The following is a 27571-nucleotide window of genomic DNA, read 5'->3' as shown; positions in this document are numbered from 1 at the left end:
TTGGGGTCCGAGTCCATAGGACACTCAAAGCTGCTGCGCAGGTTGACTCTGTGGTTAAGAAGGCATAGGGTGCATTGGCGTTCATCAATCATGGGATTGAGTTTAAAGGCCGAGAGGTAATGTTGCGGCTATATAGGACCCTGGTCAGACCCCACTTGGAGTACTGTGCTCAGTTCTGGTCACCTCACTACAGGAAGGATGTGGAAGCCATAGAAAGGGTGCAGCGGAGATTTACAAGGATGTTGCCTGGATTGGGGAGCATGCCTTATGAGAATAGGTTTAGTGAACTCCAAGCCTTTTCCCCTTGGAGCGACGGAGGATGAGATGTGACCAGATAGAGGTGTACAAGATGATGAGAGGCATTGATCGTGTGGATAGTCAGAGGCTTTTTCCCCAGGGCTGAAATGGCTAGCACGAGAGGGCACAGTTTTAAGGTGCTTGGAAGTAGGTACAGAGGAGATGTCAGGGGTAAGTTTTTTTACGCAGAGAGTGGTGAGTGCGTGGAATGGGCTGGAGGCGGATACGATGGGGTCTTTTAAGGAACTCCTGGACAGGTACATGGAGCTCAGAAAAACAGAGGGCTGTGGGTAACCCTGGGTAATTTCTACAGTAAGGACATGGTTTGGCACAGCTTTGTGGGCTGAAGGGCCTGTATTGTGCTGTAGGTTTTCTCTGTTTCAGTAGAAGAACAGATGAGGGAGGGGCAGGTCAGGAAAAGGAACGAGGCAGGAAAGGGCCATTCTTGTCGAGATGGAAGGAAAAGCAGTCCGGAGGCCTGCAGCGTTCCCAGGTGGAAAGTGACTGCTTGTTCCCGTTTAGTGTTACTGTAACAGCTGACTATGGAGAGGAAAATAATCTCAGCTGAAATCCTGGCCTGGGCCTATTGATGATTGTTGTAAATTCTCTTTGCAGGGCAGAAGAAGCAGTGAATTTGTTTATGGGAATCTCAAATGCAGCATCAGTGAATTCACACTGGCGAGGAGCTCTCCACTTTCTGAGGCAGAGACAGAGCCCAGACCGTCTTCCTTCAGTCCTCCTGTTTGCCTATACATCAGTGAGAGGAGCTCATTCATCTGTCAACGTTAGCGCAGGGCTTGTCTCCATTATCCAGCCTGATGACACACCAGACCGGGGAGAGGCCGTTCGTCTGCTCCACATGTGGGAAGAGATTCAATCAGTCGACCAATCTGCAGGCACACCAGCGAGTTCACACTGGGGAGAGGCCGTTCACCTGCTCGATGTGTGGGAAGGGATTCACTCAGTTGTCCAGCCTGGTGAATCACCAGCGGGTTCACACTGGGGAGAGACCGTTCATCTGCTCCGAGTGCGGGAAGAGATTCACTCAGCTCTCCCACTTGCGGGCGCACCAGCGAGTTCACACCGGGGAGAGACCGTTCACCTGCGCTGAGTGCGGGAAGAGATTCAGTCAGTCGTCCAATTTGCGGGCACACCAGCGCGTTCACACTGGGGAGAAACCGTTCGCGTGCTCGACGTGCGGGAAGGAATACGCTCAGTTAACCGGACTGATGATGCACCAGCGAGTCCACACCGGGGAGAGGCCGTTCATCTGCTCCGAGTGCGGACTGCGATTCACTCGGTCGTCCCAATTGAAGGGGCACCAGCGAGTCCACACCGGGGAGAAACCGTTCACCTGCGCGACGTGCGGGAAGGGGTTCGCTTGGTCAAACAACCTGGTGATACACACACGGATTCACACCGGGGAGAGGCCGTTCACCTGCTCTGACTGTGGGAAGGGATTCACTAGATCAAACGAGCTGGTCATACACCAGCGGGTTCACACTGGCGAGAGGCCGTTCATCTGCTCGACGTGCGGGAGGGGGTTCACCCATTCATCCATATTGCGGGCGCACCAGCGAATTCACACCGGGGAGCGGCCGTTCCCCTGCTCGACGTGCGGGAAGCGATTCCGTCAGTCCACCGACCTGCTGAACCACCAGCGCATTCACGCTGCGGAGGAAGACTAAACTTGCTGCTAGCTGGCCGCTGCTCCCGAAATGCAACACAAATTCGCAAGAGTTGCAGGACGTCGGATTCCACTGATGCTGCTGATCACACCCCAGGGCTGAGCCCCGTTCGTTGGGAACACTGCGATACGATTTAATATTCTGGATCTGTGATTGAAATAAAAAAAAGTTCTGTTCGAAACGGTTTATCCAAGGCCCTTACTGTCTCTGCATTGCGCACACAGTGAATGGCAGTTCAGCCCATCTGCTGCCTTGCCGTGATTCTGCTCCACACCAGTGCCCTTCCATCTCAGCCGGTGTGATTAAAATATTAAATGAGTCGTGCAAACATTTCAAGGCGGTGTCCATTCAGAAATCCGATAACAGAGTGGACGAAGCTGTCTCTAAAGGGTTAAGTGTGTGTCTTAAGGCTCCTGTATCACCTCCTTGATGGAGTCCACATCAGTTCCCTGATATTATTGACGCTGAGCGCAAAGTTGTTACAGCACCACTCATCCAGCTGATCTACCTCACCCCTGTAAGCCGCCTCGTACCATCTCCCAGCAATAGCTATGTCACTGGCAGATTTAAAGATGATGTTCGAGCAGTGCCTGGCGACACAGTCACGGTCAAAGTGATAGAGAAATGAGGCGAAGGACTCAGCCCTTTGACTCGGAGTCCACAGTGATCATCACTCATTTACCCCGATGTTACTTTAATGCGTTTTACGTTCTCTCCTCATTTGCATTAAGCACACTCCCCTTCACCCCGCGATCTTACACCTGGATAGTGGGAGTAATTTACAGTGGCGATTGGCCTTTGGGATAGGAGGAGCCGCGTGCAGTCTCAGGGAGATTGGGCAAACTCAGAAGGGGAATGAGGGTTTCCTATCACTGGCAGGTGATCGTGAAAATTCTTACGTTGTGGCAGCTGTAGATTACAGTGCTTAATAAAAACTATAATAAGAGATGTGATTAAAATATTAAATGAGTCGTGCAAAAAGAGAGCGAAACATTTCAAGGCGGTGTCCATTCAGAAATCCGATAACAGAGTGGACAAAGCTGTCTCTAAAGGGTTAAGTGTGTGTCTTCAGGCTCCTGTACCACCTCCTTGATGGAGTCCACATCAGTTCTTCAGAGCAAGGTTGTTCCAGCACCACTCAACCAGCAGATCTATCACACTCCTGTAAGCCTCCTCGTACCATCTGAAATTCTCCCAGCGATAGTTATGTCATCGGCAGATTTCTAGATGCTGTTCGAGTGGTGCGTAGCTACACGCTCGTGGGTGCGGTGACCGTAGAGCAGCGGGCTAAGCAGAGGTGCACTTGCCTCAATTATTGGCGAGGAGGAGACTTGAAGAAGTCAAGTGTAACACTTACCCAGCAGGCTGGTAGATGTCTAGGGGAAAAGGAGATCCAGCCACTCACCAACCCCACCTCCCGTACACGCAGGTGCTGTGAGAATCAAGTTTATGCCGTGCGCACACACACCATATCAAACTCACGCCAGATACCATTATGAAATACACTTTAAAGATATTACGATTTACGTCAACGATTTAGATGAAGGCATTGAGAATAACATCAGCAAATTTGCTGATGATACTAAGCTGGGTGGCAGTGTGACATGTGATGAGGATGTTAGGAGAATTCAGGGTGACTTGGATAGGCTGAGTGAGTGGGCAGATACTTGGCAGATGACGTTTAATGTGAATAAGTGTGAGGTTATCCACTTTGGGAGTAAGAACAGGAAGGCAGATTATTATCTGAACGGTGTAGAGTTAGGTAAGGGAGAAATACAAAGAGATCTCGGAGTACTTGTTCATCAGTCACTGAAGGTGAATGAGCAAGTGCAGCAGGCAGTGAAGAAGGCTAATGGAATGTTGGCCTTTATTACAAAGGGAATTGAGTACAAGAGCAAGGAAATCCTCTTGCATTTGTACAGGGCCCTGGTGAGACCACACCTGGAGTATTGTGTACAGTTTTGGTCTCCAGGGTTAAGGAAGGACATCCTGGCTGTAGAGGAAGTGCAGCGTAGATTCACGAGGTTAATTCCTGGGATGTCTGGACTGTCTTACGCAGAGAGGTTAGAGAGACTGAGCTTGTACACGCTGGAATTAAGGAGATTGAGAGGGGATCTGATTGAAACATATAAGATTATTAAGGGATTGGACAAGATAGAGGCAGGAAATATGTTCCAGATGCTGGGAGAGTCCAGTACCAGAGGGCATGGTTTGAGAATAAGGGGTAGGTCATTTAGGACAGAGTTAAGGAAAAACTTCTTCTCCCAGAGAGTTGTGGGGGTCTGGAATGCACTGCCTCGGAAGGTAGTGGAGGCCAATTCTCTGGATGCTTTCAAGAAGGAGCTAGATAGGTATCTTATGGATAGGGGAATCAAGGGATATGGGGACAAGGCAGGAACCGGGTATTGATAGTAGATGATCAGCCATGATCTCAAAATGGCGGTGCAGGCTCGACGGGCCGAATGGTCTATAAAAGAGTACTATGCAATACAGTATATATGAAGGAAAAGAAAATAAAGTAAAAGGTGCCAACTTATCAAAGTTCAGTCAGTTTAGAGCACATCGTTGGAGCTCAAACATCGAACCACTCGACCCCTCGTTACTTTCCTCCGACCTCCACGTCCTCGCACCCGGGGCCACCCCGATGGTCAACCGAGCAGTGCAGCGCACGTCCACCTTCCTCCCGATTCCCCGCAAAGACCGCGAAAACCCCCAAGCTCCCAGCCCCACAAGACAAAATAACATTCCCCCCCATAGGTCAACAATCCCGATATCAGCAAGTCCGAAGCTGAACGACTGCGAGAGAAAGCACTCATCACACAAAGAAGCATTCCTACTCTTAACAAAACAAAGAAGCCATTTTGATTAACATACACGGTACATTGTACCCAAGAATCTAGTTGCAGAGTTCCGCCAGAGGCCAGAATTGAACCTGGTGAACCCGGGACGTTTTAACGTGAAGCAGCTCCCCTACTCGCTCTCCGTTTATTCGGCCGCCTGTTTTGTCACCAGCAGCCCTCGCTGTGCTGCTGTTCCACATTACTGAAGAGCGTCCCCTAAGATATCTGCCGGTCTTTCGGCAGATTCATGGCAGAACAAGGAGGTGGGGTTTGGTTGTTCTCTTCCCCTGATGGAGGGTCTCGGCTGTAAACGTCACCCATTTTCCCCTCTCCATAGGTAGTGCCCGACCTGAGTTCCTCCAGCACTTTTTTGTTTTTTGCACGTTTCTCTGGATTTCCAGCACCGGCAAAATCTCGTGTTAGCGGAATAAACAAATGTGGGGACAAAAATGAGCTGAATAAATGATACTTGAAGCAACAGATAAATTGAGACGGTGATGTAGGAGGTGAAAGTCAGGTACAGGTATAATCTCCGGCCCATGTCAGACAAGAGAGGCTGCGATTGATCAGGCTCAACTTTAGAATGTGATTAAAGGAATTATATTCATGAATCCTAACTAAACGGTTAGTAAAGAAAAGAAAGAAAAGAAAACACACCAAAAAGGGCTCTTTATAATTAAACAGTCAAATGTGCACTAGTTGGAGTTAAACCCTTCCAAAAGTCATATTCACAGATCCTCAGTAGACTCTGGCCTTGCTCCATCGAATCACGGCCCCCCACTGGGACGAATCCTACGACGGGTCCTCTCCAGCATCTTCTCTCGTCATCTCAGCTGGTGGTGGGGGCCAAAGACAATAGCACCAGTCTTCATATCATTCACTTGTAGATCCCCTCTGCACATTGAACATTGGGGGTTGGTGATAGATCTGGGATAATGGAGTGAGCCAGAGATGTTGGAGAGGCAGAGATGAATGTCATCAGCGGAAATGTGAAGCCCGATGCACAGTGTCTCCTGCATCACACGTCTTTCACAACGGACTCCTCTACTACCACGATGGAGGAACAGCACCTTGTTTGACGTCAGAGTAGCCTCCGATCCGATGGCATGAACGTTGATACCTCTAACCTCTGGCAATTTCTCCCCCTCCCATTCTTTCCTTCCTCCCTCCCTCGACAGCTTCAACTTCCAATCTTTCAGTCACTGTGTCTGCTTCTCCCCATCCCCACAGAAACACTGCCACACCTAGCTCCATCTGCCCACAATCCCCTCCTTATCTAGTCCCACATCAATGTTTCCTTCCCCCCCCCCTCCACTCCATCTCACCTGCTCCTCACCTCCCATCTCACCTGGTTACACCTGCTCCACACCTCCCATCTCACCTGGTTACACCTGCTCCACACCTCCCATCTCACCTGGTTACACCTGCACAACCTCCCATCTCACCTGGTTACACCTGCACAACCTCCCATCTCACCTGGTTACACCTGCTCCTCACCTCCCATCTCACCTGGTTACACCTGCTCCTCACCTCCCATCTCACCTGGTTACACCTGCTCCTCACCTCTCATTTCACCTGGTTACACCTGCTCCTCACCTCCCATCTCACCTGGTTACACCTGCTCCTCACCTCTCATTTCACCTGGTTACACCTGCACAACCTCCCATCTCACCTGGTTACACCTGCACAGCCTCCCATCTGACCTGGTTACACCTGCACAACCTCCCATCTCACCTGGTTACACCTGCACAACCTCCCATCTGACCTGGTTACACCTGCACAACCTCCCATCTCACCTGGTTACACCTGCTCCTCACCTCCCATCTCACCTGGTTACACCTGCTCCTCACCTCCCATCTCACCTGGTTACACCTGCTCCTCACCTCTCATCTCACCTGGTTACACCTGCTCCTCACCTCCCATCTCACCTGGTTACACCTGCTCTTCACCTCCCATCTCACCTGGTTACACCTGCACAACCTCCCATCTGACCTGGTTACACCTGCTCCTCACCTCTCATCTCACCTGGTTACACCTGCTCCTCACCTCTCATCTCACCTGATTACACCTGTTCCTCACCTCCCATCTCACCTGGTTACACCTGCTCCTCACCTCCCATCTCACCTGGTTACACCTGCACAACCTCCCATCTCACCTGGTTACACCTGCACAACCTCCCATCTCACCTGGTTACACCTGCTCCTCACCTCCCATCTCACCTGGTTACACCTGCACAACCTCCCATCTCACCTGGTTACACCTGCTCCTCACCTCCCATCTCACCTGGTTACACCTGCTCCTCACCTCTCATTTCACCTGGTTACACCTGCTCCTCACCTCCCATCTCACCTGGTTACACCTGCTCCTCACCTCCCATCTCACCTGGTTACACCTGCACAACCTCCCATCTCACCTGGTTACACATGCTCCTCACTTCCCATCTCACCTGGTTACACCTGCTCCTCACCTCTCATTTCACCTGGTTACTCCTGCTCCTCACCTCCCATCTGACCTGGTTACACCTGCTCCTCACCTCCCATCTCACCTGGTTACACCTGCTCCTCACCTCCCATCTCACCTGGTTACACCTGCTCCTCACCTCCCAGCTCACCTGGTTACACCTGCTCCTCACCTCCCATCTGACCTGGTTACACCTGCTCCTCACCTCCCATCTGACCTGGTTACACCTGCTCCTCACCTCTCATCTGACCTGGTTACACCTGCTCCTCACCTCCCATCTCACCTGGTTACACCTGCTCCTCACCTCCCATCTGACCTGGTTACACCTGCTCCTCACCTCCCATCTCACCTGGTTACACCTGCTCCTCACCTCCCATCTGACCTGGTTACACCTGCTCCTCACCTCCCATCTCACCTGGTTACACCTGCACAACCTCCCATCTCACCTGGTTACACCTGCACAAGCTCCGTCTCACCACTCTCTCACTTTTTTAACACTGGGACCTTCCCTGGACATTCTCAGCCCTGATACGGTGCCTTGGCCTGATGAAACCACTGACCATCCCTCTGACTCTACAGATGCAGCTAGATCTGCTGTGTTCCTCCTGCAGGTTTATTATTTTCCTTTCCACTTGCTCCAGACTCCACCGTCCGACGATGACCGCCAGTTCCACGGACTGTACATGTTCCCCACACGGCAAGCTCGGTAATCCCGTACCTGCGTGGCAGGGGTGGGCAAAACTCACATTGTGATGACATAAAACAATGAGGACTAGAATACTGTGCCAACTTAGTAACCTCCTCCGAGGTCAACCTAAGTCTTCCTCCATTTGACCATATCTATATGTCTATCCAAGATGTTCTTAAATGGCCACAGTGAATATGTCACCACCCCGAGGTTTACTTTCTTTCGGGCATTCACAGTGCAAAAAAATACAATGGAATCAATGAAAAATCACACTAACAAGGATAAACAGCCAAACGAACTGTGCGAATAAAAATGAAGTAGGTAAATAGATACATAATATTGAGAACACAAGTTGTAGTCTACTTCAGAGTATGTCCAAAGTTTGTGGAATCAGTTCAGTGTTGGGGTGAGTGAAGTTATCCACACTGGTTCAGGAGCCTGATGTGTGGAATCAGTTCAGTGTTGGGGTGAGTGAAGTTATCCACACTGGTTCAGGAGCCTAATGTGTGGAATTGGGTCAGTGTTGAGGTGAGTGAAGTTATCCACACTGGTTCAGGAGCCTGATGTGTGGAATCAGTTCAGTGTTGGGATGAGTGAAGTTATCCACACTGGTTCAGGAGCCTGATGTGTGGAATCAGTTCAGTGTTGAGGTGAGTGAAGTTATCCACACTGGTTCAGGAGCCTGATGTGTGGAATCAGTTCAGTGTTGGGGTGAGTGAAGTTATCCACACTGGTTCAGGAGCCTGATGTGTGGAATCAGTTCAGTGTTGGGGTGAGTGAAGTTATCCACACTGGTTCAGGAGCCTGATGTGTGGAATCAGTTCAGAGTTGGGATGAGTGAAGTTACCCACACTGGTTCAGGAGCCTGATGTGTTGAATCAGTTCAGTGTTGGGGTGAGTGAAGTTATCCACACTGGTTCAGGAGCCTGATGTGTGGAATCAGTTCAGAGTTGGGATGAGTGAAGTTACCCACACTGGTTCAGGAGCCTGATGTGTGGAATCAGTTCAGTGTTGAGGTGAGTGAAGTTATCCACACTGGTTCAGGAGCCTGATGTGTGGAATCAGTTCAGCGTTGGGGTGAGTGAAGTTATCCACACTGGTTCAGGAGCCTGATGTGTGGAATCAGTTCAGCGTTGGGGTGAGTGAAGTTATCCACACTGGTTCAGGAGCCTGATGTGTTGAATCAGTTCAGTGTTGGGGTGAGTGAAGTTATCCACACTGGTTCAGGAGCCTGATGTGTGGAATCAGTTCAGTGTTGGGATGAGTGAAGTTATCCACACTGGTTCAGGAGCCTGATGTGTGGAATCAGTTCAGTGTTGGGGTGAGTGAAGTTATCCACACTGGTTCAGGAGCCTGATGTGTGGAATCAGTTCAGTGTTGGGGTGAGTGAAGTTATCCACACTGGTTCAGGAGCCTGATGTGTGGAATCAGTTCAGAGTTGGGATGAGTGAAGTTACCCACACTGGTTCAGGAGCCTGATGTGTTGAATCAGTTCAGTGTTTGGGGTGAGTGAAGTTATCCACACTGGTTCAGGAGCCTGATGTGTGGAATCAGTTCAGAGTTGGGATGAGTGAAGTTACCCACACTGGTTCAGGAGCCTGATGTGTGGAATCAGTTCAGTGTTGGGGTGAGTGAAGTTATCCACACTGGTCAGGAGCCTGATGTGTGGAATCAGTTCAGTGTTGGGGTGAGTGAAGTTATCTACACTGGTTCAGGAGCCTGATGTGTGGAATCAGTTCAGTGTTGAGGTGAGTGAAGTTATCCACACTGGTTCAAGAGCCTGATGTGTTGAATCAGTTCAGTGTTGGGGTGAGTGAAGTTATCCACACTGGTTCAGGAGCCTGATGTGTGGAATCAGTTCAGTGTTGGGGTGAGTGAAGTTATCCACACTGGTTCAGGAGCCTGATGTGTGGAATCAGTTCAGAGTTGGGATGAGTGAAGTTATCCACACTGGTTCAGGAGCCTGATGTGTGGAATCGGTTCAGAGTTGGGGTGAGTGAAGTTATCCACACTGGTTCAGGAGCCTGATGTGTGGAATCGGTTCAGTGTTGGGGTGAGTGAAGTTATCCACACTGGTTCAGGAGCCTGATGTGTGGAATCAGTTCAGAGTTGGGGTGAGTGAAGTTATCCACACTGGTTCAGGAGCCTGATGTGTTGAATCAGTTCAGTGTTGGGGTGAGTGACGTTATCCACACTGGTTCAGGAGCCTGATGTGTGGAATCAGTTCAGTGTTGGGGTGAGTGAAATTATCCACACTGGTTCAGGAGCCTGATGTGTGGAATCAGTTCAGAGTTGGGGTGAGTGAAGTTATCCACACTGGTTCAGGAGCCTGATGTGTGGAATCAGTTCAGAGTTGGGGTGAGTGAAGATATCCACACTGGTTCAGGAGCCTGATGTGTTGAATCAGTTCAGTGTTGGGGTGAGTGAAGTTATCCACACTGGTTCAGGAGCCTGATGTGTTGAATCAGTTCAGCGTTGGGGTGAGTGAAGTTATCCACACTGGTTCAGGAGCCTGATGTGTGGAATCAGTTCAGCGTTGGGGTGAGTGAAGTTATCCACACTGGTTCAGGAGCCTGATGTGTTGAATCAGTTCAGAGTTGGGGTGAGTGAAGTTATCCACACTGGTTCAGGAGCCTGATGTGTGGAATCAGTTCAGCGTTGGGGTGAGTGAAGTTATCCACACTGGTTCAGGAGCCTGATGTGTGGAATCAGTTCAGAGTTGGGATGAGTGAAGTTACCCACACTGGTTCAGGAGCCTGATGTGTGGAATCAGTTCAGTGTTGGGGTGAGTGAAGTTATCCACACTGGTTCAGGAGCCTGATGTGTTGAATCAGTTCAGCGTTGGGGTGAGTGAAGTTATCCACACTGGTTCAGGAGCCTGATGTGTGGAATCAGATCAGTGTTGGGGTGAGTGAAGTTATCCACACTGGTTCAGGAGCCTGATGTGTGGAATCAGTTCAGTGTTGGGGTGAGTGAAGTTATCCACACTGGTTCAGGAGCCTGATGTGTTGAATCAGTTCAGAGTTGGGGTGAGTGAAGTTATCCACACTGGTTCAGGAGCCTGATGTGTGGAATCAGTTCAGTGTTGGGGTGAGTGAAGTTATCCACACTGGTTCAGGAGCCTGATGTGTGGAATCAGTTCAGTGTTGGGGTGAGTGAAGTTATCCACACTGGTTCAGGAGCCTGATGTGTGGAATCAGTTCAGTGTTGTGGTGAGTGAAGTTATCCACACTGGTTCAGGAGCCTGATGTGTTGAATCAGTTCAGAGTTGGGGTGAGTGAAGTTATCCACACTGGTTCAGGAGCCTGATGTGTGGAATCAGTTCAGTGTTGGGGTGAGTGAAGTTATCCACACTGGTTCAGGAGCCTGATGTGTGGAATCAGTTCAGTGTTGGGGTGAGTGAAGTTATCCACATTGGTTCAGGAGCCTGATGTGTTTAAGGAGTTCAGTGTTGGGATGAGTGAAGTTATCCACACTGGTTCAGGAGCCTAATGTGTGGAATTGGGTCAGTGTTGAGGTGAGTGAAGTTATCCACACTGGTTCCGGAGCCTGATGTGTTGAATCAGTTCAGTGTTGAGGTGAGTGAAGTTATCCACACTGGTTCAGGAGCCTGATGTGTGGAATCAGTTCAGTGTTGGGGTGAGTGAAGTTATCCACACTGGTTCAGGAGCCTGATGTGTTGAATCAGTTCAGCATTGGGGTGAGTGAAGTTATCCACACTGGTTCAGGAGCCTGATGTGTGGAATCAGTTCAGAGTTGGGGTGAGTGAAGTTATCCACACTGGTTCAGGAGCCTGATGTGTGGAATCAGTTCAGCGTTGGGGTGAGTGAAGTTATCCACATTGGTTCAGGAGCCTGATGTGTTTAATCAGTTCAGTGTTGGGATGAGTGAAGTTATCCACACTGGTTCAGGAGCCTAATGTGTGGAATTGGGTCAGTGTTGAGGTGAGTGAAGTTATCCACACTGGTTCTGGAGCCTGATGTGTTGAATCAGTTCAGTGTTGAGGTGAGTGAAGTTATCCACACTGGTTCAGGAGCCTGATGTGTGGAATCAGTTCAGTGTTGGGGTGAGTGAAGTTATCCACACTGGTTCAGGAGCCTGATGTGTTGAATCAGTTCAGTGTTGGGGTGAGTGAAGTTATCCACACTGGTTCAGGAGCCTGATGTGTGGAATCAGTTCAGTGTTGGTGTGAGTGACGTTGTCCACACTGGGTCAGGAGCCTGATGTGTGGAATCAGTTCAGTGTTGGGGTGAGTGAAGATATCCACACTGGTTCAGGAGCCTGATGTGTGGAATCAGTTCAGTGTTGAGGTGAGTGAAGTTATCCACGTTGGTCTGGGAGCCTGATGATTGAAGGGTAATAAATGTTCCGGAAGCTGGCGGTGTGGGACCATACCTGAGGCTCCTGTACCTTCTTTCTGATGGCAGCAGTGAAAAGACAGCGAGACCAGGTTTGTGTGGTCCGTGATGATGGATGCTAAGTTCCTGTGACAGCGTTCTTTGCAGATTCGCTCAATAGTGTAGTGCGAATAGAGAAAGATCAAAGATAGTGTCCATGGATTCACGAATCACTCAGAAACCCGACGGCAGAGTGGGGGGGAAGAAATCCGTCCCTTAAACGTTGTGTGTTTATCTTCAGCTTCCTGTACCACCTCCTGATGTTCGCAGGAGAAGAGGGCATGTTCTGGCCGGTGGGGGTCCTTAACGATGGATGCTGCCTTTTGAAGCTGTCCTCTATGCTGGGGAGGTTAGTGCCCACGATGTTGGCTGAGTTTGAAACCGTCTCCAGTTTTTTTTCTGATCCTGTGCAGTGGCTCCATTCAGTGATGCAACCAGATGTTCTCCATATCTGAAGAAATTTGCTAGTCTTTGGTAACGTACCAAATCTCCTCAAACTCCTGGGGAAATACATTCAGTGTCTTTGTGACCTTTTGCTACTGTAGCCCATCCACTTCACGATTTGGCGTGTTGTGCATGCAGAGACGCTCTTCTGACACCAGTGTTCTAACAGCATGAACCAGTCTGGCCATTCGCCTCTGACCTCTCTCATTAACAAGTTATTTTCACCCACGGAACCACTCACTAGGTGCTTTTTTTGTTTCATTTAGTTTGTGCTTGGACCCGTTTTCTGTAAACACTAGAGACCGTGTGCGTGAAAATCCCAGGAGATCGGCAGTTTCTGAGATACTCAAACCACCAATGGTGCCACGGTCAAAGTCGCTTTGTTCACGCTTTTTCTTCCCCCATTCTGATGTTTGGTCTGAACAACAACTGACCCTCTTGACCATGTCTGCGTGCTTTCATGCATCGAGTTGCTGCCACCTGATTGGCTGATTAAGCAGCAGATGTACAGATGTACCTAATAAAGTGGACACTGAGTGTAGGTGCTATGATCATACTGTAAATTCACTTTGAGCTGCATATATATATATATATATATATAGAGAGAGAGAGAGAGAGAGAGAGAGTTTATTGCAATTTATAGCCTATTTCACGTCTTGTGCTGTACTGCTGCCACAAAAAAATGAATCTTACGACATCTATGTCAGTGTTATTGAACCTGATTCTGATTTTAAAATTAGGAAAGATTAGGGAAGTAACATCATTTCTATGGGGGTGTGTCATATTAGTGGCATCTGTTGGTCTCGAGAGACCATGGATCTGCGCCTGAAGTTTCCAGGGTGCAGGCCTGGGCAGGGTTGTGTGGGAGACCGGCAGTTGCCCAAGCTGCAAAGCCTTCACCGATGTTGTCCAAGGGAAGGGCACTAGGACCCAAGCAGCTTGGCACCGGTGACGTCGCAGAGCAACGTGTTGTTAAGTGCCTTGCTCAAGGACACAAACATGCTGCCTCAGCTGAGGCTCGAACCAGTGACCTTCAGGTTACTAGTCTGATGCCTTGCCCACCAGGCCACGCGCCAACAACAGAGTGTGTCATATACTGCATGTTTTTATTTTGCATATATTTTCTTATACTCTGTTTCTAGGGTTTTATTTTACTCAAGTTTAACCTGGTCTAACTTTCTCTGCCGTTGTGCCCTTCCTGGGTGATTTTTCAGAAATAAATCGCATCTCTTCAGATCATTACACTATCGGCCATTGCTGAGCGTTCAACTCGAGGGATTAGACAGCCCGCAGGTCAGCAAGAGCTGCGCTCTCCCGCGCCCTGGGGAAGGCAAAACGGAAATGTTCCCATGGAATATCCAGCCATTTCTGTACTCGCTACCACCATCTAAGTTCATCTTGCACGAGGCGCAGGTAGTGCTACACTGTTTACTTTTTATCTTGTGACGTAACCGCACCTCGTTGTTTGTTAATTTGCATGAGGTAACGTTACTTTATTTGTTACATGTCTGAGTTAGATGTACCGTGCAGTGCACTTTGTTCTGGGGGAACGATGTTTCATTTGGCCGTATACATTTTGAATACGTATGCGTTGAATGACAGTGAACTCAACCTGACCCTGAGAACGGAGAACAGGAAAAGAGAGAAGAGGTGTAGTTGGGGAGTGGGATTACTGGCGGTTAGATAAATGGCATTAGGTTGGAGGCGACCCACACAGATTATGAGGCATTGCTCCTCCATCCTGACATGGTCTCATCGGGGTAGTAGAAGAGGCGATGGGCTGACATGTCAGAATGGGAGAGGGAAGACAATTTGAAATAGGTGGCCACTGGGAAATCCTACCTCTTGCATTGGACAGAGTGAAGGTGCTGACAAAATGGTCCAATCTATGTCCAGTCTCACCGGCGTATAAGAGGCCAGCAGAACAGGATACTGAAGTGTCACATCACCTGGAAGAACAGTTTGGGGCCCTGAATGGTGGTGAGGTGGTAGGGGGCTGGGTGGAGGTATAGTCAAGATAACTGACAGTCAGTAGGTTTGTAAAAGATGTCCCGAGATGGAGGCGGAGAGACTGAGAAAGCGAAGAGAGATGTCAGAGATTTGGCTAAGTATACTCGAGGGCAAGGTGGGAGGCAAATTTGATGAATTTAACAAGCTGGGTGGCACCAAAGCAGTCGTCAACGTTCCGTCGGACAGCGAAGGGTGGTGGTGGGAAGGAACGAGTTGGGACTTTTAGTTGGTCTTCAGTCATTAAAGGCAGTCACCTGCTTTGGTGAGACAGGAAAATATTTAAAAAGTGAACAGGATCTTTCGAGACTTTTTGGTGGACTTCAGTCATTTGTGATGTATCAGGAAATGGGCAAAAGTCACGAACGAAGCTAGGTTTAAGGGAGCGGCCACTGTGGGAGTGGACAGTGTTAAAGTGGTTAGGTTAAGGCTTCAGCTCAAGCACTTCAGGCTCTAGGTAGGTTTCTTTCTTCGTCTATTAGTGCATGACGAACGGGTCCAGGGCCAGTGGTGCGTTCCCCATGTGAGATACGGGAATTCTGGGAGAACTCCAGTCCCCCATATTTCTGAAATATGGCCAAAATGGAAGGAGATGCATCCAGCTGCACTGCAGGTCCTCACAAACCGTGTTAGGGAAGTGGAGGTTGCTAACTCGGGAGAATGAGAAGCCGAGGAGCTACAGGGAGGTAGTCACTCCTGAGTTGCGGGAGACAGGGTGACTATCAGGAGATGGAAGGGGAATAGATAGAGAGTGCAGAGTAACCCCGTGGCCATTCCCTCAATAGTAATTACAGCGCTTTGGAGGGGAGGGGGGTACGACGTACCATTGAAAACTACAGCACCGTGTAAATGGCGCTGAGTGCGGCTCTGAAGGGAAGAGGGGAGAAGAGGACTGCAGTGCTGATTGGGGATTCAATACAGAAACTTATAGGATACTCTGCCAACGGGACATCTGGATGGGATGCTGCCTTCCCGGTGCCAGGGTCAGGGGGTATCTCGGGTCGGGTCCACAGCATTCTCAAGGGGGAGTGTGAACAATCAGAAGTTGTTCTAAGGGGAGGGGGGGGTCCTTCTATGCTGAGGTTTCAATGAGAGGGGTCATTCGTCTATCAATGTGTGTGCAGGGATTCACTCCGTTAGTCAACTGCCATGCGGAGGCTAACCTCCGGTTGGAGGGACAACACCTCATATTCTGTTTGGGTAGCCTCCAAACTGATGGCATGGTCATCGATTTCTCTAACATCCGGTAATTACCCCGCCTCCCAATTCACTGTTTTTCCATTCCTTATTCCAGTTTCTCTTCTCCTCTCTGCCAATCGCCTCCCTCCGGTGCCCCTCGTCTCCTTCTCCCATAGTCCATTCTTCTCTCCTATCAGATTCCTTCTCTTTCATCCGTTACCCCTCAACCTCCCAGCTTCTTACTTCATCCCCCTCTTTCCCACTCACTTATTTTCCCCTCACCCGGTTTCACCTGTCATCCTCCCCTTCAGCTCCCCGACCTTGGTGTTCTGGCTTTATCCCCTTCCTTCCCAAAGCTTATGAAGCGGGGTGGGGGGGAGGGGGGGGCTCACCCGAAACGTCGAGTCTTTATCCCCTTCCATAGACGCTGCATGAGCGGCTGAGTTCCTCCACCGCTTTAAGTGAGCTCATTAATAAATGAGAGTTTTACATCTTTGAAGCTTTCCGCGCATAGGCTGATAATAGTATTTCCTCCACTGGTCGGCAGAATGAGTTTGTGGTCGAAAGCGAATCTCAAAAGGCAATTTTAGAGCTATATAAAAACCTGGACGCGTTCTACTGCCGACGATCATTTGCTCCTATCTCATTTCCGGTCAGTATCATGTTATGATCAGATATTTTTGAACATCTTCTATATGTACGGCCACGCTCAGCAGTCCATTGTGTTTTATGGGTTTTGTGCTTTTCTTGCTGCATCGGATCAGGAGTAACAGTTTTGTCCTCCATTACACTGGCAGTGCTAAAGATTCATAACAGGCAAGCATGGCAGCTGAACATAACCAAGAAGCACCGCGGCGGGGAAAGCGCCCTACCGGCACCGAGGGAGCCCACGGCGCAGGCGCAGATTGCGCGTGACGTCACCGCGGCGTGCCCTCTGCACAAGAAGCCTTCCGGGCGTCAGCGGGGAAGTGCGGAGCGGATTTCGCCAGGTCACGGCCGGGGTAAGGATTCGTGCGGGCTGAACGGTCACGGCAGGCAGTGATCACACTGAGTGGTCTCGGCGTTTCTCTCCCCCCCCCCCCACCCCTCCCGGCTCCTCACCCGCTCCCCGCTCGCAGTCGCAGCCTGTACGTGGGGGCCCAGGCATCGGTGGAGAGATGGGCAGAGTCAGCAGGTCAGGCGCATCCAGCGGAGCGAGAAGCAGGGAACTTTAAAAGTCCGAGAGACCCTTCCGTTAGAACTGGGGAAAAGCAAAAAGTGCGTTAGCTTTTCTTGCAGAGCCGACTGGGTGCGGGTGGGATAGACCGGACAAAGGGAGCATCTGATCGGCTTCACTTGGTCATTGGCCTCTCTGATGAGCAGATTAACAAAGGCAGCCGCAGACAGAACAATGTTCACGCTTTGATACGCGGGCCAGAGCTGTTGCTGACGGCTGCAGCTCCGCTTCACAGTATCTCGTGTTTGATTCCTCTCCCTCTACCTGTCCTGATTCATCTCGGGAACTGACGGGTCTGCAAACTAAAGGTGAGGCATTCTTCACCAGACGCGTTCTTTGCCCTTTTTATAAAATGGCCGATGCAAGAATCTGGCGTGAAAACAAAAAGTGCTGGACATTCTGCAGACGCTGGAAATCCAGAGCAACACGCATAGCATGCCAAGGGGAACTCAGCTGGTCAGGTAGCATCTGTGGGGGTGGGTGGGGAGGGGGGAATAAACAGTTGACATTTTGACCCAGATCTGGACAATTCAGCAGGCCAGGCAGCATTTTTGGAAGGGGAATGTATCAGGTTGGAGACTTGCTGTTATTGTCCGCTTGTCTGAAAATTCACAACTTATTGATCAGAGTTATGAAAGAGAAATTCACTGGTGCCCAATTGAAAGGTGAGGTGGGAGGGGTTCTTCTCCCTGAAGTTTCAGTCTTTGCAAGATCATACACTGTGATCTGTGGGATAGAGTCCTGGTGTTTATTTAAGGCTGGGAGAAATTCCTAACCAGTAATGGAATCCAGGGCTATAGGACAGGAAATTCAACCATGATCCTACTGGGCGGCAGAGGAGCCAAGTGAGAAGCTGAACGGTCTACCCCTGATCCCACTTCCTATGGTCATCCCTCCCCCATATTTTCTACAATATAAAACCTGTTCTCTCACTTTCTCAGTTCTGACACAGGGTTTTCAACCCAAAACATTACTTTCATCTCTTCGCACAGGTGCTGTCTGACCTTGTCTGGCACTTTTAATTTTGATCATCTGTTTCCAGCAACAAGGGACTTCCTGTGCTTTCCCTGTCAGACCAGCTCAGTGTGTACTTCAGGCCCTGTGGGATGAATGAATGTTTGGCACGGGTTTTTCTAGAGCCCAGGGGATTGTGGGTAGAATTGCAGCCATTGTTACTGCTCTGATAAGCACTTTGCCTTGCTGGGCAGACCAAGTCTGCAGACACAGGTGAGCAAGTGGAGGTTGGGACCAGTCTCCAGCCACAGCTCATCTCCAGATCTTTGAAGGTAATCTATAGTTCAGAGAGAGGCCAAAAGAAGGGATTGTGCGAACTCCATTGACAAAGAAATATATCTTGTATGCTGAAAATAATTTACCCACGTTGGAAGTCCTTCTCACTTCTGAATATTTGGCAACTCAACTTTGTTCAGCCCCCTCCGGTCCAGGGTCTGCCCGCGGACTGAGAACGTGTTCTTTTCTGTCTGGATATAGAATGGTATTGGGCACCTCTGTCAGGTAACGTGGGGAGCACACAATGTCAGTCTCCAGTGAGTGAGTCTACCCAGCTACGCTTCGTGCCAAATGGCATTACAATCACTAACCCCATCAATACAGTTGAAATGTCCACAGTCCATTTCGCTCCGTAGATGCTGCCTGAGCTTCTGAGTTCCCCCAGCTCTCTTGTGTGTTGCTCCAGATTCTCAGTACCTGCAGGAGGAGTAAAGCCCAGAGGAGGTTCAGCAGAGTGATCTCAGGAAAGAAAGGGTTAATGCACAAGGAGCATTTTTTAATTGCTCTGGGCCTGTATTCACTGTTCAGAAGAACGAGTGGGGATTTCATTGAAACCTACCGAATATTGACAGGTGTCATTAGTGTGGATGTGGACAGGGTGTTATAGTGTGGGGAAGGGAGAGGTTAGGACCACAGGGCACAGAGATTATTAGGAATTCTTTGGCTAGACGGTGTTAAAACTGTGTAATTCACTGCCACAGATAAGGCTTTGGGTGTATTTAATGCAGAGGCTGATTCACTATGGTTGGTAAGGGCATCACAGATTTCAGGGAGAAGGTAGGAGTAATGCTGTGGAGAGGGATAATAAATCGGCCATGATGGAGTGGCAGAGCTGATTTGATGGGCTGAATGGCCTAATTCTGTTCCTGTGTCTGATAGATAAAGTAAAAGGGAAGGAGAGTGCAGATCTGCAGAAAGAGGAGATGTCTTGGATTTTATTAATCCTTTCCCCAGGAAACAGGTGAATTTTGGTAGGTGAGGGAACGATGGGAACAGGCAGAAGTGGCCCCTTCTGATGGAGGTAGAAGGAAAAGTAGAGATGTTGATTCGAGTCAGGATGCCTCCAACGGTCCCAGATGGAAGTTCCTGCTTGTTCCTCAGTGTCATTACAGCAGCTCACTGTGGAGATAAAAATAATATCAGCTGTCCTGTACTGACTGATAACTTTTGTAACTTTGTACAGGGTAAAACAAGCCGTGAATTTGTTTATGGGAATCTCAAATGCATCATCAGCAAATCCGCACTTTGCTGTCCGTCTGCTCTGAGTGTGGGAAGGGATTCACTCAGTTGTCCCATTTGCAGACACACCAGCCAGCTCAGACTGGGGAGAAGCCGTTCTCCTGCTCAACGTGCAGTAAGAGTTTCATTCAGTTATCCCAAGTCCAGGAACGCTAGCAAATTCAGACGGGGAGAGGCCTTTCATCTGTTCTATGTGTGGAAAGGGATTCACTCAGTTACCCAGCCTGATGACGCACCAGCAAGTTCACACCGGCGAGAGGCCGTTCACCTGCTCCGAGTGCGGCAAGAGCTTCACCCGGACTCTGCACCTGAAGGCACACCAGCGAGTTCACACTGGGGAGAAACCGTTCTCCTGCTCAACGTGTGGGCGGAGATTCACCCAGTCGTCCAATCTGCAGGCTCACCGGCGAGTTCACACCGGGGAGAGGCCGTACTCCTGCTCGGTGTGTGGGAAGAGCTTCACGCAGTTGTCCGGTTTGCAGACGCACCAGCAAGTTCACACTGGGGCGAGGCCGTTTATCTGCTCAACGTGCGGGAAGAGATTTGCTTCGTCGAGCAACCTGGTGATACACAAACGCGTTCACACCGGGGAGAGGCCGTTCAACTGCTCCGAGTGCGGGAAGGGATTCACCAGTTCCTCTGACCTGTTGCAACACCAGCGATACCATACGGTGGACAGGCCGTTCATCTGCTCAACGTGTGGGAAGGGATTCGTTCGCTCGTGTGAGCTGAAGGTGCACCAGCGAGTTCACACTGGGGAGAGGCCGTTCACCTGCTCTGAATGTGGGGTGAAATTCACTCAGTCTTCCCATCTGCAGGCGCACCAGCGAGTTCACAACAGGGAGAGGCCGTTCTTCTGCACAGTGTGTGGGAAGGGGTTCATTCAGTCATCCCAGCTGTTGGTTCACCAGCGAGTTCACAATGGCGAGAGGCCGTTCATCTGCTCAAGTTGTGGGAAGGGATTCATTCAGTCATGCGAATTGAAGGTACACCAGAGAGTTCACACTGGGGAGAAGCCGTTCTCCTGCTCAACGTGTGGAAAGAGGTTCACTCGGTCGTTCAATTTACGGTCACACCAGCGAGTTCACACTGGGGAGAAGCCGTTCTCCTGCTCAACGTGTGGAAAGAGATTCACTCGTTCGTCCAATTTGCAGACACACCAGCGAATTCACACCGGGGAGAAGCCGTTCTCCTGCTCCGAGTGTGGGAAGGGGTTCAGTCAGTCGTGCGATCTGAAGATACACCAACGAGTTCACACTGGGGAGAGGCCCTACTCCTGCACTGAGTGTCGGAAGGGATTTGCTCGCTTGTCTAACCTGCTGGCACACCAGCGAGTTCACACTGGGGAGAGGCCCTTCACCTGCTCCGAGTGTGGGAAGACATTCACCCAGTCAGCCATCCTAAAAACACACCAGCGGCTGCACACCGGGGAGAGGCCGTTCATCTGCTCCGAGTGCGGGAAAGGATTCACTTGCTCATCTCGCCTGCTGAAACACCAGCGAGTTCACAACGTGAAGAAAGATTGAAGATGCTGCATGCCAAGCATTCAACCTTTGCATCTACTGAAATCTAACACGAGTTCACAAGAGTTGCAGGTGAATCAGGGCCTTGGGTTCTGTTGAAACTTCTGTTGACACCCAGACTGAATCTGGTAGTGGGCAGAATTGGGGCTCTGTTGCTGATGTTCACAGTCTGTTTAAAGTTTAGCTCCGTTAATGTTCTGGATCTGCGACTAACATAAGACAGTTCTGTCTGAAAGACTTTATTCAAGGCCCTTCCTTTGCAGTGCGTATAATGAACAGTAGATAGGCCTTTCAGCCCGTCTGCTGCTGTACAGTATTTCTGCTCCGCTCCAGCCTCCTTCCATCTCGGCCGGTAGGAATATTCAGAAATGAGGCAGAGAACTCGGCCCTTTGACTCGGAGTCCACAGCGATCATCACTCATTTACCCCGATGTTTCATTCACGCATTTTTAAAATTCTCTCTTCATTTGCATTGGCCACACCCCCTTTCACCCCAAGGTTCTACTTGCCACCGTCATAGTAGAAGCAATTTACAGCGGCTGATTAGCCTTTGGGCCCCCAGGGTTTGGGACGCAGGAGGAGCCCTGTGCGGTCACAGGGAGAATGGGCGGACCCCCGAGGTCAGGACTGAACCTGATGTTTGTGCCTGAGGCAGCAACTCAGTCTGAGTTTATTCAGCTTCCCAGTTTGTCACCTCCGGCCCTCCCGGTGGTGACAAATTCCACATTGTTGAACTCTGTGAGCAAGAAATTGCCCGGAATTTCTGCAGCTCGCAGCAGGTCGATGGCAAAGACAACAGCTCACTGGGGGGGGGATCCTGCCCCAGACATTGGGGAGGCTGTTGGTCTGCGAGGTCAGGAATCTGGGATCAGTCCACATCTTGGTTTCATGTGGAGGTTTCTCCCTGGTGCTTCCAAGAGCTCCAGTTACCTCCCGCATCCCAAAGGCATGCTGGTTGATAGGTAGACGGGCTGCTGTAGTTTCCCACGAGAGTGAGGGTGACTGGTAGAAGTTGGGGAGAATTGATGGGAATGTAGGTAGAATTTAAGAGGATGAACTGCAGATTAGAATGAGCTGCAGACTCTTAGGGCTGGAGTTTGTGTTTCTGCACGGTTATCATTTTGTGACGTTCCCTAACCACCAAGCCTCGGGGGGGAAGTAATGGGGTTTATCATTTTGTGACGTTCCCTAACCACCAAGCCTCGGGGGGGGGGGGGGGGGAAGTAATGGGGTTTATCATTTTGTGACGTTCCCTAACCACCATGCCTCGGGGAGAAAGTAATGGGGTCTATCATTTTGTGACGTTCCCTAACCACCATGCCTCGGGGAGAAAGTAATGGGGTCTATCATTTTGTGACGTTCCCTAACCACCATGCCTCGGGGAGAAAGTAATGGGGTCTATCATTTTGTGACGTTCCCTAACCACCATGCCTCGGGGAGAAAGTAATGGGGTCTATCATTTTGTGACGTTCCCTAACCACCATGCCTCGGGGAGAAAGTAATGGGGTCTATCATTTTGTGACGTTCCCTAACCACCATGCCTCGGGGAGAAAGTAATGGGGTCTATCATTTTGTGACGTTCCCTCACCACCATGCCTCGGGGAGAAAGTAATGGGGTCTATCATTTTGTGACGTTCCCTAACCACCATGCCTCGGGGAGAAAGTAATGGGGTCTATCATTTTGTGACGTTCCCTAACCACCATGCCTCGGGGAGAAAGTAATGGGGTCTATCATTTTGTGACGTTCCCTAACCACCATGCCTCGGGGAGAAAGTAATGGGGTCTATCATTTTGTGACGTTCCCTAACCACCATGCCTCGGGGAGAAAGTAATGGGGTCTATCATTTTGTGACGTTCCCTAACCACCATGCCTCGGGGAGAAAGTAATGGGGTCTATCATTTTGTGACGTTCCCTAACCACCATGGCTCGGGGAGAAAGTAATGGGGTCTATCATTTTGTGACGTTCCCTCACCACCAAGCCTCGGGGGGGGAAAGTAATGGGGTTTATCTCCACTCCCAGTTCTTTTCCACAGTGGGCTGAGGTACAGCAATACAGGACTGCTTGACAGATCCCGTGTCTTGTTCGTTGCCCCCCCCACCCCACCCAACATCCTCCCATTGACAGTCTCAAAAATTGGCTTGATGTCTGTCCTGAATACAGTAACTGAGCGATCACTCCTGCTGATCAGAGATTAAGGAGATGCTTTCAAAGCTGGGAGTCACTTCATTACATTCTGTAGATGCTTCTCACGCCCTGTGTCTCTAGTTGATTGAAATTTGATTATAAAAAGAGCAAAGGAAGTGAAGAAAAGTAGGAAAAGACACAGATAGAACAGGAAAAGGATAATAGTGTCTGCAGTACCTTTATGTTTCAGAAGAAACGATTTGCTGCAGAGCTTGACGATGAACTAGATGTTTACAATCTGCTGTACCCTTGCCTTTCACCAGGCATGCTTTCGATAAATCCCAGGCCACATCACGCCTCCTGAAAACCCAGGCGTCTTCCAGTGCCCTACCAAGGGTGGAGGCGCCCAGTAGCTGTGGAAGGTGGGGGTGGGGAATGTGTTGGGGCAGAGCGGTGCAGAAGAGATGAGTGAGATGTCGTTTCAAATGTACCCTGTGCTGATCTCGTGGAAGCTCTTAAGAAAATGTTTCCCTCGCTCTGTAGGTCATGCAAAAGATAGAGATGTTAATGAATACAGTCGGCCCTCCTTATCCGCGGGGGATTGGTTCCGGGACCCCCCGCGGATAACAAAAAATGCAGATGCTCAAGTCCCTTATTTAACCTCTCAGTGTGATGGACTTTAGGACCCGGCGGAGCTCCAGACTTTATTTAACCTGTCTCAGTGCGGTGGACTTTAGGACCTGCCGGAGCTCAGGACCCACCACCAGCAGTGTTTCTATTCCACTGATGGAAAACGATCATGGTTGAAAATAAAGTGGGAATAATAAAGTGATCAGAAAGAGGTGAAAAGCCATCAGTTATTGGAAAAGAGTTAGGCTGCAGTCGGACAACGATCAGAACAATTTTAAAGGATAAAGTGAGAATAATGGAGCATGTGAAAGGCCCTGCCCCGATGAAAGCTACCACTATTACTAAGCAACGCAGTGGTTTAATTATTGAAATACACACCTTCCTTAAGTGTTTTATATGCATAGAAAGGTAAAATATATATTATATACTAAGACTAACGTTTGACTGACACTAAATAATACCGAATGTACCTGTTCTGACTTACTTATAATATCTAATACAAAGTAAATGCTATGTAAATAGTTGTTATACTGTATTGTTTAGAGAGTAATGACAAGAAAGAAAAAGTCTGTACATGCTCAAACAACGAGTGCTGGAGAGGGAACTTCCATTTTTTAAAATCCCGATGCACAGGAACCAATGCACATCCTCCCGTATACTTTAAATCATCTCTAGATTACTTATAATACCCAATACAATGTAAATGCTATGTAAATAGTTGTTATATTTGATTGTTTAGGGAATAATGACAAGAAAAGTCTGTACATGCTCAAACAACGAGTGCTGGAGAGAGAACTTCCGGGTTTTCCTGATCCGCGGTTGGTTGAATCCGCGGATAAGGAGGGCCGACTGTATGTAGAATATGTGAATAAATGTTTTCAGCAGTGTTCAGGGATAACTCTAGAACTCTAGTGTCTTTATAAATGTTACTGTAAATTAGCTGCAACCTAGATGAAAGAAAAATGTAAACTGTTACTTGTGTGAGATGAGAAGAGTTTAAGTAAAATTGTGAGTGTTCTACAGTGTTGCCAAAGGCAACTCCAGCATCAAAGGATTAAAACTGTGGAATGGGGACAATGGGGACAATCCCAGGTTACCCAGGTAACATTGTATATATTGTTTTAAAGTAGTGTGGCATCTGTCAGAAACTATTTAATTGGTATTTTAGCTTTAATTTCATATTTAAATAAAATAACAGTGAACAGTTACCAGATTAATTTATGCTGACAATTTCATTGTAAGCTTAGTTTTGATACTATCTGCTTTATACAGGTCTGGATCTAGTGACTGCTGTTACAGATGTTTGGTTTTGAACAAAGTAGATGTTTATGTAACATTTTTCCAAATGTAAGTTTGTGTAGTTAGTTTGATTTATTGTGTGTGGGGGGGGGGGGGGGGTATGGTGGACACTGTAGGGGAAGACCCGGGGTTGTCTGTGAGGGGTATGTTTTTCTTTGCAGACACCCTGACCACTGGGCTCCAAGATGCGCTTAACGTGAAGGCAATTTCGATAGCAGTCAGTTTCCACCTCGACCACCACCAGCACCGCAGGTGACAGAGTTTAAATGATCCTGTGCTGAAGAACTTGTACTAACTTAATTCTGCCCATTGCAAAATGCCTGCTGGTGGAACGGTGAATGTTTTTTTTTTCCTTTGACTTTTCCTGTCGATCGGAGACTGGTGAGAGTTTTAGTAGATGTGTAGCGCGTGGAGCTAATACAACAGAGCGACCATCCCTCATGTCCACTCAAGCGGCTGTGCTTTCTGTACTTTAGCAGCTGGTACTGCTGTAAACATTTACCGTTTGCACACATGACAATGGACATTCACGGAAAACACGTGGGTTTCTCGCCTTCCCTGGAACTCAAGACGTGTGGCTCACGCGAATGCGAATGATGAAATAACGAGGGCACAAACGAGTTCCCTTTTCCAGGCAGTCACAGCAGATCTTTATGGTCACGTGGTACCCCAGTGTGAACTGGCTGCCGATACTTTCCAAATTCTTTTGATGAACTGGCACAATTATAGCATGGTGCGTCAGAGACGTTATGGACTAAAACACACTGTGCCAAACTATAAAGGATGATTTACAGTGGCATGCAAAAGTTTGGGCACCCCTGGTCAACATTTCTGTTACTGTGAATAGCTAAGTGAGTAAAAGATGACCTGATTTCCAAAAGGCATAAAGTTAAAGATGACACATTTCTTTAATATTTTAAACAAGATTACTTTTTTATTTCCATCTTTTACAGTTTCAAAACAACAAAAAAGGAAAAGGGCCCGAAGCAAAAGTTTGGGCACACTGCATGGTCAGTACTTAGTAACACCCCCTTCGGCAAGTATCACAGCTTGTAAGTGCTTTCTATAGCCAGCTAAGAGTCTTTCGATTCTTGTTTGGGGGATTTTCGCCCATTCTTCTTTGCAAAAGGCTTCTAGTTCTGTGAGATTCTTGAGCCATCTTGCATGCACTGCTCTTTTGAGGTCTATCCAGATTTTCGATGATGTTTAGGTCGGGGGGCTGTGAGGGCCATGGCAAAACCTTCAGCTTATGCCTCTTGAGGTAATCCATTGTGGATTTTGAGCTGTGTTTAGAATCATTATCCTGTTGTAGAAGCCATCCTCTTACCATCTTCAGCTTTTTTACAGACAGTGTGATGTTTGCTTCCAGAATTTGCTGGTATTTAATTGAATTAATTCTTCCCTCTACCAATGAAATATTCCCTGTGCCACTGGCTGCAACACAAGCCCAAAGCATGATCAATCCGCCCCCGTGCTTAACAGTTGGAGAGGTGTTCTTTTCATGAAATTCTGCACCCTTTTTTCTCCAAAAATACCTTTGTTCATTGTAGCCAAAAAGTTCTATTTTAACTTCATCAGTCCACAGGACTTGTTTCCAAAATGCATCAGGCTTGTTTAGATGTTCCTTTGCAAACTTCTGATGCTGAATTTTGTGGTGAGGACGCAGGAAAGGTTTTCTTCTGATGACTCTTCCATGAAGGTCATATTTGTGCAGGTGTTGCTGCACAGTAGAACAGTTCACCACCACTCCAGAGTCTGCTAAATCTTCCTGAAGGACTTTTACAGTCAAACGGGGGTTTTGATTTGCCCTTCTAGCAATCAAGAGCAGTTCTCTTGGGAAGTTTTCTTGGACTTTCAGACCTCAACTCGACCTCCACCGTTCCTGTTAACTGCCGTTTCTTAATTACATTACAAACTGAGGAAACGGCTACCTGAAAACGCTTTGCTGTCTTCTTTTAGCCTTCTCCTGCTTTGTGGGCATCACTTATTTTAATTTTCAGAGTGCTAGGCAGCTGCTTAGAGGAGCCCATGGCTGCTGATTGTTGGGACGAGGTTTGAGGAGTCAGGGTATTTATAAAGCTTTGAAATTTGCATCACCTGGCCTTTCCTAACAATGACTGTGAACAAGCCATAGCCCGAACAAGCTAATTAAGGTCTGAGACCTTGGTAAAAGTTATTTGAGAGCTCAAATCTTTTGGGGTGCCCAAACTTTCGCATGGTGCTCCTTTCCTTTTTTTCCCCACTCTAC

The 27571-nt window shown here is 48.8% G+C and overlaps 1 protein-coding gene across 1 annotated transcript in view; it reads left to right on the top strand.

Moving 5' to 3' along the window:
* LOC140716252 (uncharacterized) overlaps positions 1-22476 on the top strand; it is a 45592-nt gene extending 23116 nt beyond the window's left edge. The window contains exons 4-6 of the mRNA XM_073028861.1: positions 1062-1980; positions 16765-17001; positions 19866-22476. Coding sequence (XP_072884962.1) covers positions 1062-1980; positions 16765-17001; positions 19866-21271 — 2562 coding nt within the window. The 3' untranslated portion in view covers positions 21272-22476. The remainder of the gene's footprint in view (positions 1-1061; positions 1981-16764; positions 17002-19865) is intronic.
* Positions 22477-27571: the final 5095 nt, after the last annotated feature.

Source organism: Hemitrygon akajei, chromosome 25 (genome assembly GCF_048418815.1).
Source record: "Hemitrygon akajei chromosome 25, sHemAka1.3, whole genome shotgun sequence".
Lineage (NCBI taxonomy): Eukaryota > Metazoa > Chordata > Chondrichthyes > Myliobatiformes > Dasyatidae > Hemitrygon > Hemitrygon akajei.
The sequence above is the reverse complement of the archived record's forward strand: the minus strand, read 5'-3'. Positions and strand labels throughout refer to the sequence as shown.